This window comes from Oncorhynchus nerka, linkage group LG20, assembly GCF_034236695.1.
Source record: "Oncorhynchus nerka isolate Pitt River linkage group LG20, Oner_Uvic_2.0, whole genome shotgun sequence".
Lineage (NCBI taxonomy): Eukaryota > Metazoa > Chordata > Actinopteri > Salmoniformes > Salmonidae > Oncorhynchus > Oncorhynchus nerka.
Window position 1 is genome coordinate 8,262,318 of NC_088415.1, and position 12,299 is coordinate 8,274,616.

Genomic DNA, 12,299 nt, shown 5'->3' on the forward strand with positions numbered 1-12,299 from the left:
TTTTAATTCGATCTATGTTTTACTACAGTGAGCAGACATGTGAACTGTGTATCTCTTCACTGTCCCAGCAGGTGCACATGCTTTCAGTGAACGCATTTCCAGTTCAATGCATTTCTAAACTTTAACTGGGATCCGGTCAGTTTAATCTTCTGACCTTCGTGTCATGGGTCCATTATTTTCTCCTTTAGATTCTCTTGGCATCCTGAGGTAATTCTGTGCAAATAATAGGCCAAAGTGTGGAAGGAACGTATTAGTTTTAAAACCTAGTCGTTATATGGTTTTATACCATTTTAATAATCTCTCATTACACAATTGGAGTTCAGGTCATACAGACCTTGCGCCAAAGATCCTCTGCAGTGGATGGGATGTCCCGTTACATGCGGCGAGACCACTGCAGTCAGCGATAACGCCTAGGTTGGCTGTCAACCTGTAGAAAGACCTCTATCTCCGATCATCTCTATAATCTCTAACTCTTAACATTGTTCGTGCTCATTCTCAATTTTTTAGCCTTTATTAACATGATGTTTTGACAGAGCAGTGGGACGTTTTTATACCCCTTTGGGAGGTTTTCAGGGCGATCGTTACGTGCCAGTCACGTGTCAGCCCCTGTGAGAGCGACTTTGGTTCACGCGACCCTTCTCAATAAATCGCAAATGTTCTGTTGAACTCTGAGGGGGAATACACACAGTTAAATAAAGTTATGGCTCATTCATCCTCAAAGGAACGGGTCCTGCTATGTCGATGTATATGTCAAGGAAACTTCAAGTAGAAGCAGCCTATTAAGTGCACTATCAAAAGGACAGTGTGCACCTAAAATGTAGGAATCTCCCATCTAGCTCTTCGAGCGCAGAACACCATCGATATTTCTTACTATTGGAGATCAAGAGGAAAATACTTCAACATCTGATGGAAGATTAAGGTATGCATATAAGTATGTTAAATACGGTAATTTCAGTTTTCATGAATCAATAGCTAAGTGTTCTATACTAAAGTGTTTTTGCATTTTTGTATTTATTTTTATAGGGCTTTGGGGATATGGTTATATTGTTTTTAAAAAAGTCACAAATACATAATCATTTATATTAGCCTATTTTGTTTTCTTGTTGGCTGTAGCCTACTATTAATGATTGCTGCTACACACTACGTTTTATTTGTTGTAATTTCAATTTTGTGCGATTTGGAGTTCACGGGCACTGCGCCGATGTAGTTTGATCGAATCTATTAACCCATAAGTCCTTTATTAAATTAATTAGCGGTGACAATTAGTCGTGATTATCCATCTTGTGTGAAATACTTTGGGGGCGAAATATATGTTCATATGGTCTTACATAGTAACTTAATGAAGAAATCTGGGATCTGTCTAAATGTCATTAATTTAAAAGTCCCAAAAGTGATGTGCCAATCCCAGATTGCCCATTTAATGTTCAGTTAATTTCTGTGTTCTTGACCTGGTCACCTGGTGGTTATAAGGTTACTGTAACTGAATTCAAACATACGTTTATGACCTGTGTGTTTCTCGAACTGAATTCAAACAGCTAGTGGATAGTGATTTATCTCGTTTTTTTTCTCCCCCAAACAGAGTTGTGACTGTAGGTAGGGTGAGTGAGGGGCCACAATGCAACAATAAAACTCTGATCTAAAAGAGAGCAACTGGTCCAGCAGATTTGTATATGGTAAGATACCTCTCTATGAGTTTATATTTACAATACTGCGGAGGTGTATGGTCCAGACCTCGGTTCAAATCGTTTTTTTTTTTTTTAAACTCTCCCATTTCAAGTTTATTTAATTATTTTACCAGGCAAGTCAGTTAGGAACAAATTGTTATTTTCAATGACAGCCTTTAAAAAAAATACTAACTGCCTTGTTCAGGGGCAGAAGGCCATTTTTATTTTTTTTACCTTGTTAGCTCGGGGATTTGATCTTGCTAGTCCAACGCTCTAACCACTAGGCTACCTGCCGCTAAAAGTGGAACCAATATAAAACCCTGACCAATTGGCAACCCCGGTGAGGACATGCAAACACAACGTATTTTAAAGATTTCAAATAGTACTTGAATACTTTGGCGTATGAGTTCACAATACTGTGGTGTGTGGTCGTTCCATTCTCCTTTTCAGGGATAATAAACTAAGCCAAAATCTTTTTCACCTAATCACCAAGCAGCTTCTTAGCAACTTAATCTCACCATTCCTCATAACTAATGCGGATTCAAGAATGTGAGAGTTTGCTATTAGTATTGTGTTGTATTACTATAATATGGAGTTATATGGGGAGGCAAAGCTACAGTAGTTGTGGCTACAGATCTGTGGTCACAGAGCTTGTTCGTACAGTAAATCCTTAAAAGGAAACTGATACATTGTCTCAAGCTATTTTATTCAAAACATACAATGATCAAATATCTTAATTTGAGTTGTTTGCTCTCAAATATTGGAAAACCCTTGAGATGAGAACAATTACTCTGAAATGAGAGAATCTTTCATTTTCCAACGAAACAATGAGTTCAACAGGTTTTGTTCTTTTAATTGAACTTTTATGGTCGCCTGACCAATATCCTGTTTCAACCTGATCTACTCCAGGACAAAGCAATCAACATGCCTAGTAATTCATTGTAATTAATTGCCTGTTAAGCCATTGTTGACGCAACACTCCAAAGGGAGTTGGATGCTGTAATTGAACCCACTGGGCATAGCCAATGTCAACTCGACGTCTATGTGATTACAAAGTGAAGGCAATAAAAATGCCAATCATATCATTGGACTTCGGTTAAAAGTTGGGTGATTAATTTTATTTGATTTTTTAACAATTCTTGAAATGAGATTACTTTGATGACTTTTTGGTATATCCAATTTATTTTTCAGGAAAAAAAACATAGAATTTTAATTGAAACAACAACGTGGAAACAACAGCGATTCATCCAGTTTCTGCCCAGCGAGAAAGCTTCTAACTAACATTTTGGCTGACCTGAAGGTTTCCATCATAGGGTTCTTATATAGATAGACAGATGAGACCAGAGCCCCTTGGTCTTAATATAGGAAATTAATATGCTAACTTAGCTATCCAGACATGCTAGCTCTTCACACAGAAGATTGATATGGTAGCTGTCCAGACATAGCACACAGCTAGCTATGTGGCGTATAATGTGACATACTATAGTATGTGTCAATAACTAGCACGCCTCCACCCCAGGGGCCCTAGCACTGCTCAGAGACAGAGATACTAGCAGCCTCAACCTCAAAGCCCTTAGCACTGCTCAGAGACAGAGATACTAGCAGCCTCAACCTCAAAGCCCTTAGTACTGCTCAGAGACAGAGATGTTTATTTATTTATTATTTCACCTTTATTTAACCAGGTAGGCAAGTTGAGAACAAGTTCTCATTTACAATTGCGACCTGGCCAAGATAAAGCAAAGCAGTTCGACAGATACAACGACACAGAGTCACACATGGAGTAAAACAAACATACAGTCAATAATACAGTAGAAACAAGTCTATATACAATGTGAGCAAAGGGAGCAAAGGGAGGTAAAGGCAAAAAAAGGCCATGGAATGGTAGTTTTGCAATGGAAGAATGTGCAAAGTAGAAATAAAAATAATGGGGTGCAAAGGAGCAAAATTAATTAATTAATTAAATACAGTTGGGAAAGAGGTAGTTGTTTGGGCTAAATTATAGGTGGGCTATGTACAGGTGCAGTAATCTGTGAGCTGCTCTGACAGTTGGTGCTTAAAGCTAGTGAGGGAGATAAGTGTTTCCAGTTTCAGAGATTTTTGTAGTTCGTTCCAGTCATTGGCAGCAGAGAACTGGAAGGAGAGGCGGCCATAGAAAGAATTGGTTTTGGGGGTTACTAGAGAGATATACCTGCTGGAGCGTTTGCTACAGGTGGGAGATGCTATGGTGACCAGCGAGCTGAGATAAGGGGGGACTTTACCTAGCAGGGTCTTGTAGATGACATGGAGCCAGTGGGTTTGGCGACGAGTATGAAGCGAGGGCCAGCCAACGAGAGCGTACAGGTCGCAATGGTGGGTAGTATATGGGGCTTTATATGGGGCTCTGCTAGATACTAGCAGTCTCAATCTCAGGGCCCTTAGCACTGCTCAGGGCCAGAGATACTAGCAGCCTCCACATCAGGGCCCTTAGCACTGCTCAGGGCCAGAGATACTAACAGCCTCCACATCAGGGCCCTTAGCACTGCTCGGGGCCAGAGATACTAACAGCCTCCACATCAGGGCCCTTAGCATTGCTCAGGGCCAGAGATACTAGCAGCCTCCACATCAGGGCCCTTAGCACTGCATAGAAACTCAGAGATAATGATAAGGGCTGGAAACCCCTGACACACACCCTACAGTCCCACCCCCACAATAGCTCATCCTCCTGCTTCTGAGCTCCTCCCTGGTATAACCCGACAGACAGCTCCTCCCTGGTATAACCCGACAGACAGCTCCTCCCTGGTATAACCCGACAGACAGCTCCTCCCTGGTATAACCTGACAGACAGCTCCTCCCTGGTATAACCTGACAGACAGCTCCTCCCTGGTATAACCTGACACAGACAGCTCCTCCCTGGTATAACCTGACACAGACAGCTCCTCCCTGGTATAACCCGACAGACTGAGCACCAGGTCTGTGGTGGTTCAATACATGTCATGCATGCCAGAGGTGACATTTAGCTTACTTCAGCCCTGGCTTGCAGGAAGGAAATCCAATCCGGCATGATCTAGTTTGAACCTGCTCGCGCTCTTAAAGCAAAATGTAGAGTAATATTAAGATGCACTGTAATGACATGACAGTTTTTGTAGGACAGCTTCAACTGACTCTCCAATTTGATTTGAATAATATAACAAAACACAATCTATAGATTATCATCATTTTCCAACCTTTTTGGCTGATGAAAGAGTGCTATGGTCAGACTATTGCTTTAGATCTGTCTGTCCCCCTCGCCTACCTTATGTCTGTCTCTCTGTCTGTTTGTCCAGAGATGTCTGCTTTTTCAGAGTTTCTCAAAGAAAGATGGTCATTGTGCTAGTGGTCATCGTTGACATCCAGCCGAGTGTTTTTGAAAACGGGGTTCTTGCCCCGTTTATTATCTCAAGACTAGTTCGTCCTGATCCCCGTCTCCTCCTTCGTGATCTGTTAAATCTATTTGATCTCCCTGAAAGGAATCTGGAAAGGCAAGAAGAAAGTTGCATCATTCTGCAAAGGTGGTCATTGTGAGAACTCAATCAAATGGATCTCATTTAAATACTGTGTCTTCGTGCTCACGCTTTGATGGGTGGTTATCTGTGTACAACGGTTGCTAACTTCAACTTCAGTCAGGGAAAGTTTTTCTCTCAAGACAAGTCACACGGATGCCATGAATTTCATTTCATTTAGCTTTTATCGAACCATAAAAGACCTTGAGGTTAAACATTTTCTAGGGTGATTTTCAAGTTATTTCTAACTTGTGTGTATGTTGTTACAGGTGCAAGGCTAACCTTGACACAGCTGTAGATGTATCTCCCTATCCAGACACACCAGAGGATGACGCTACAGTAGACAACAGATCTTTTGAATTCTCTCTGCTGCTGCTGCTTTCACCATGCTACCTAAAGAACACAACAGGTAAAATGACACCTCCGCCTGTATCTGTACCTGTACCCACTAATGACTGTAGAGATCCTATGGCTGCTTTTAATGAATCTAATTACCAATAATAATATGTATAAAACAGTATAAATCAGGTCCTTAGGAAACTATGCAGTTATTTATTTTTTTATTTTTTATTATTTATTACATTGTTAGCCCAGAAAATCTCAAATGTTTTTACATACAACCGGGAAGAACTATTGGATATAAAAGTGATGTCACCTTACCAACCAGGAACTGGTCTTTCCCAAAGCAGATCCTTTGTTTTTTAACCATTATTTAACTAGGCAGGTCAGTTAAGAACAAATTCTTATTTTCAATGACAGCCTAGGAGCAGTGGGATAGCTGCCTTGTTCAAGGACAGAATGACAGATTTTGTCAGCTCGGGGATTTGAACTTGCAACCTTTCAATCACTAGTCCAACGCTCTAACCACTAGGCTACCCTACCGCCCCATCTGAGCTTCACCCTGGACATGGGATCTTATCTCAGAGGCTGACCCAAAACAACGTGGTCGCCGCAGGAGAGGCAGACGGAGCGGCCTACTGGTCAGACTCAGAAGGCGAGCACACCATCCACCGCTTCCGAGCATATTACTCGCCAATGTCCAATCTCTAGATAACAAGGTGGATGAAATTAGGGAACGAGTTGCCTTCCAGAGAGACACCAGAGATTGTAACATTCTCTGTTTCATGGAAACATGGCTCACTCTGGATATGTTGTCAGAGTCGGTACAGCCACCTGGTTTCTTCACGCATCGCGCCGACAGAAACCAACATCTCTCTGGTAAGAAGAAGGACGGGGGTGTATGCCTTATGATTAACGATTCATGGTGTAATCACAACAACATACAGGAACTCAAGTCCCTTTGTTCACTTGACCTAGAATTCCTTACAGTCGAATGCCGACGCATTATCTTCCAAGAGAATTCTCTTTGATTAGTCACAGCCGTGTAACCCCCCCCCTAAGCAGATACCTAGTCGACCCTGAAAGGACTTCACTGGACTCTATGTAAACTGGAAACCATACATCCTGATGCTGCATTTATTGAAGATGGGGATTTTAACAAAGCTAACCTGAGAACAATACTTCCTAAATTCTATCAGCATATCGAATGCGTGACGCAAGCCTCTAGCATTCTGGATCATTGCTACTCTAACTTCTGTGATGCATACAAAGCCCTCCCCGCACTGCCTCCGGCAAATTTGAACATGACTCCATTTTGTTTCTCCCAGCCTATAGACAGGAAACGCCCGTGCTCAACCAGCGTCATGTTCTGATCAGCTTGATCGACCTGTTTGCGCTCTCTTTTTCTCTGTCTTTCTCCTCTGTTTCTCTTTCTCTCCCCTCTCTTTTTTCTCTGTTTTCTCCTCTGTTTCTTTCTCTCCCCCTCTGTTTTTTTCTCTGTCTTTCTCCTCTGTTTCTCTTTCTCTCCCTCTTTTTTCTCTGTCTTTCTCCTCTGTTTCTCTTTCTCTCCCCTCTCTCTTTTTCTCTGTCTTTCTCCTCTGTTTCTCTTTCTCTCCCCCTCTCTCTCTTTTTCTCTGTCTTTCTCCTCTGTTTCTCTTTCTCTCCCCCTCTCTCTCTTTTTCTCTGTCTTTCTCCTCTGTTTCTCTTTCTCTCTCCCTCTCTCTCTTTTTCTCTGTCTTTCTCCTCTGTTTCTCTTTCTCTCCCCCTCTCTCTTTTTTCTCTGTCTTTCTCCTCTGTTTCTCTTTCTCTCCCCTCTCTCTCTTTTTCTCTGTCTTTCTCCTCTGTTTCTCTTTCTCTCCCCCTCTCTCTCTTTTTTCTCTGTCTTTCTCCTCTGTTTCTCTTTCTCTCCCCCTCTCTCTTTTTTCTCTGTCTTTCTCCTCTGTTTCTCTTTCTCTCCCCCTCTCTCTCTTTTTCTCTGTCTTTCTCCTCTGTTTCTCTTTCTCTCCCCCTCTCTCTCTCTGTCTTTCTCCTCTGTTTCTCTTTCTCTCCCCTCTCTCTTTTTTCTCTGTCTTTCTCCTCTGTTTCTCTTTCTCTCTCTCTTTTTTTCTCTGTCTTTCTCCTCTGTTTCTCTTTCTCTCCCCTCTCTCTCTTTTTCTCTGTCTTTCTCCTCTGTTTCTCTTTCTCTCCCCTCTCTCTCTTTTTTCTCTGTCTTTCTCCTCTCTTTCTCTCCCCCTCTCTCTTTTTTCTCTGTCTTTCTCCTCTGTTTCTCTTTTTTCTCTCCCCCTCTCTCTCTCTTTTCTCTGTCTTTCTCCTCTGTTTCTCTTTCTCTCCCCCTCTCTCTCTTTTTCTCTGTTTCTCTCTCTCTCTCTCTCTCACTAAAGGGTTCTATTTTCAGCTGGTGCTCAGGCGCTAGTGTCAAACGCACATTAGTTTGCCGTTCCGTCATGTAAAAACTGGCACACCCTGGATAGTTTCGTCAATTTACATCAGCTCGCTTGTACTGAGATGGGAGGGGCGGTAATATTTGAGGTTTGTCCTTAAAAACAATCGCAAAAGTGACAATTTTAAGACTCACAAAAAGCAGGTTTTAACGGTAACACAGTTGAGAGTGGAAGTGCAGCCAATCCAGCAGTGACACACAGGGCCCATGGAAGTGGATGTTGTATTTCAAAAACATCAAAATTAGGAAAGTAGCCTATGAATAAAGGGGTTTTAAATGGTCTACTGAAAGTGCTTTGAAATTTGAAAGGTTTTGCTTGTTCAAGAAGGTTATCCATCCCCATTTTCAAAGAGCGCCCCTCGTCCGATTACCAAAGATATGCTCCTTAAAACTATTCAGTCCTCCTATAATGCCATATTAATGGGGGACAAAAATAGGCAACAATACAGGAGCCTAGTATTTTGTATACAGTGCATTCGGAAAGTATTCAAACCCCTTGACTTTTTCCACATTTTGTTACGTTACAGCATTATTCTAAAATGTATTAAATTGTTTTTTTCCTTATCAATCTACACACAGTACCCCATAATGACAGAGAAAAAAAATGGTTATTGTACATTTTTACACATTTATAAAAAAAAATAAAAAAGGAAATATGACATTTATTGAAGTACCCAGTAAAAAGGCATACACAGTGTTGCAGAGGTTGTTGTGGAGATGGGAGAACCTTCCAGAAGGACAACCATCTCTGCTGCACTCTATCAGAGTGACCATCGGGTTCTTGGTCACCTCACTGACCAAGGCCCTTCTCTCCCGATTGTTCAGTTTAGCCGGGCGGCCAGTTCTAGGAAGAGTCTTGGTAGTTTCAAACTTCTTTCATTTAAGAAACGAAAGGGGATATCTAGTCAGTTGTACAGCTGAATGCATTCAACTGAAATGTGTCTTCTGCATTTAACCCAACCCTGCTGAATCAGAGAGGTGTGGAGGGCTGCCTTAATCAACATCCACAGCGACCAGGGAACAGTGGGTTAGCTGCCTTACTCAGGGGCAGAATGACAGATTTTTACCTTGTCACCTTTCGGTTACTGGCCCAACACTCCTACCCGCCAGGCCACTTGTTGCCCCCTTCCCCAGACCTGTGCCTCGACACAATCCTGTCTTGAAGCTCTACGGACAATCCCTTCAACCTCATGGCTTAGTTTTTTTGCTGACATACATTGTCAACTGTGGGACCTTATATAGACAGGTGGGTGCCTTTCCAAATCATGTCCAATCAATTTGATTTACCACAGGTGTACTCCAATCAAGTTGTAGAAACATCTCATGGATGATCAATGGAAACAGGATGTACCCGAGCTCAATTTCGAGTCTCATAGCAAAGGGTCTGAATACTTATGTATGTTTAATACATTTTTTTATTTTTTTATCTAAAAACATGTTTTTGTTTTGTTATTATGACTTATTGTGTGTAGATTGATGAGGGGAATTTTTTTTTTGTCCATTTTAGAATAAGGCTGTAAGGTAACAAAATGTGGAAAAAGTCAAGGGGTCTGAATACTTTCCAAATGTACTGTAAGTAATAGTCAAATGTGTTTCTTTGGAGAAGCGCATCTTTGGTAACCAATTTTGAGAGGTTCTCTTTGATGGGGATGGATACTTGACCAAGCCAAATGAACTATGCAAGTAGGGATGGATACTTGACCAAGCCAAATGAACTATGCAAGTAGGGATGGATACTTGACCAAGCCACATGAACTATGCAAGTAGGGATGGATACTTGACCAAGCCAAATGAAGCATGCAAGTAGGGATGGATACTTGACCAAGCCAAATGAAGCATGCAAGTAGGGATGGATACTTGACCAAGCCAAATGAAGCATGCAAGTAGGGATGGATACTTGACCAAGCCAAATGAAGTTTGCAAGTAGGGATGCGTGTGTATGTTTATTTTATATTTTTCCCTTTCATATGATTAAAAACCAAGCCCTCCATAGGATATCTTTACCCTAGGCCTAACTACTGTAATGCGTCAGGTCGTTTTTGTCCTGACCTTTCCATAAAATGTGTTTAAATGGTCTATTCATCAAAGTGCCTTGAATTATATAAGGGTCGCATGAGGCAAAGTACCAACCCAGATCAACAGACACCAAAAGGAAGTGTGGTCAGGGATCAGACAGTATCCATCACTTACAGTGGGGCAAAAAAGTATTTAGTCAGCCACCAATTTTGCAAGTTCTCCAACTTAAAAAGATGAGAGAGGCCTGTAATTTTCATCATAGGTACACTTCAACTATGACAGACAAAATGAGAAGAAAAAAAATCCAGAAAATCTCATTGTAGGATTTTTAATGAATTTATTTGCAAAATATGGTGGAAAATAAGTATTTGGTCACCTACAAACAAGCAAGATTTCTGGCTCTCACAGACCTGTAACTTCTTCTTTAAGAGGCTCCTCTGTCCTCCACTCGTTACCTGTATTAATGGCAGTAAGTAAATGTTTTCCTTAATAAAGCAGCAGTCAGTGCTAGTGCTACTCATCTCATATGTATATACTGTACTCTATACCATCTACTGCATCTTTGCCTATCCCGCACGGCCATCGCTCATCCATATATATATATCATCCCTTTACATTTGTGTGTATAAGGTAGTTGTTGTGAATTTCTTTGATTATTTGTTAGATATTACTGCATTGTCGGAACTCAAAGCACAAGCATTTTGCTACACTTGCATTAACATCTGCTAACCATGTGTATGTGACCAATAAAATTTTATTTGATTTAGTGAGAAAATACAAGTGCAAACTGCTAGGTGCTATTGAGGACTTGTTGTCTAACTGGGATATATGTTCCTGAGGAAGGACGTTGTTAGCAGCTGGGTTGGGCTGGCAGGAATCTTGGAAATGTGGAGGTGTTTCTTGGAATGCTTTTGTGATTAATCTACAGAGCTTCATCAACACAACCAAACATTGGCCAGGCTGACCTACATTGCAGACTGACATACCAGCTAACCACATCATATGATATACAGATGTAGGATCTGAATTTGAGCCAGGTTGCTACAGCAAGAAAATAATCATGCAGCAACAGAAAATGTGGATTATAATTTAATTAAGCAACATTTTTGTAGGGGTAAAATAGGTAAAATGGGTAAAATGTCATAGTTCAGAAGCCTTTTTAAACCTCAGGTAAGCTCTCCTGAAACAGGGTGATCAAATTAAGATCCTATATCTGTAGCAATCGGATGTCCAACAATGCAGCGTCTGCAAAGTAGTTGGAAGGTACTGGTTTCAGGTCAAGTTTGTTCGCATGTTAAAGTGTTTTTTGTCTGGTTTATGGAGTGACCAAGTCCCGGCTTGGGTGTTTGTCCCAAATGTCAGCCTATTCTCTTTATAGTACACTGGTCCAAAGGGAATAGGGCTCCATTTGGGACGCACTGCTAGTCATTATCACCCCACAGCTGGCTGGCAGTCATTATCACCCCACAGTTGGCTTAGACAGATTTAAAGAGTCATGAACAAGTCAATCTCCTCAACCACTCCTAATTCCAGGGAGAACCTCACGACACAAGGCTACGGATTCATGTTAGCAAAGCTGGGGTTTTACTTACACACACACACACACACACACACACACACACACACACACACACACACACACACACACACACACACACAAAGCTGGGACCTTGTCCTTGCTGGTGATCCATGACACACACATAAAATCATGTGTAGCTAGATGGGTGATAAATGATAATTTACAGTCTCTAAGAAGAACTCCCAACCTCTCAGTATCCTTAACTCTCTATCTATAGAGTCCCTTGAGTAAAGCGCTGTCAGTAGCATTGCACTTGGCCAGTGTCTATAGGAAATGTACAATATCCTGGGACAAGTATAGTGTTGCTGACAGCGCTTTTACTCAAGGGACTCTATAGATGGTGCGTGTTGAAATATTAACGTGTGCTGCGACATACAGGCCGAGTTCCCTGGGTGGGAGGAGTTTACACATTTTAATTTAGACCATTCTATAGGTCCGAGTGTGAAATCTTCAAATTCACCCACAGACAGTCGGACCACGTTTTGTAAACACACCTAAACCACTAAAGTGCTTGTTAACCTGTTAACTAGGGCCGGGACGATACCAGTATCGCGATACTCGTTAGTATCTTAGCAAAGAAATAAAACACGAAGCGGACTTAACTTCTTAAAGAAACATCCCTATTGTTGGCAAACAAACATCATTATGATGTCATCCAGACATTATGATGTCATCCAGAGTCACATGTATTTATTTTCCAGGTTATAGAACACAATATGTTACATACAGAAGTTTCTTTTTTA

The 12,299-nt window shown here is 41.3% G+C and overlaps 1 protein-coding gene across 1 annotated transcript in view; it reads left to right on the forward strand.

Annotated features, from left to right (window-relative positions):
- Window positions 1-360: 360 nt before the first annotated feature.
- Window positions 361-12,299, forward strand: part of LOC115101929 (monocarboxylate transporter 5-like) — a 56,371-nt gene continuing 44,432 nt past the window's right edge. The window contains 2 exon segments of the mRNA XM_029621383.2: window positions 361-919; window positions 5,452-5,591. Coding sequence (XP_029477243.2) covers window positions 5,569-5,591 — 23 coding nt within the window. The 5' untranslated portion in view covers window positions 361-919; window positions 5,452-5,568.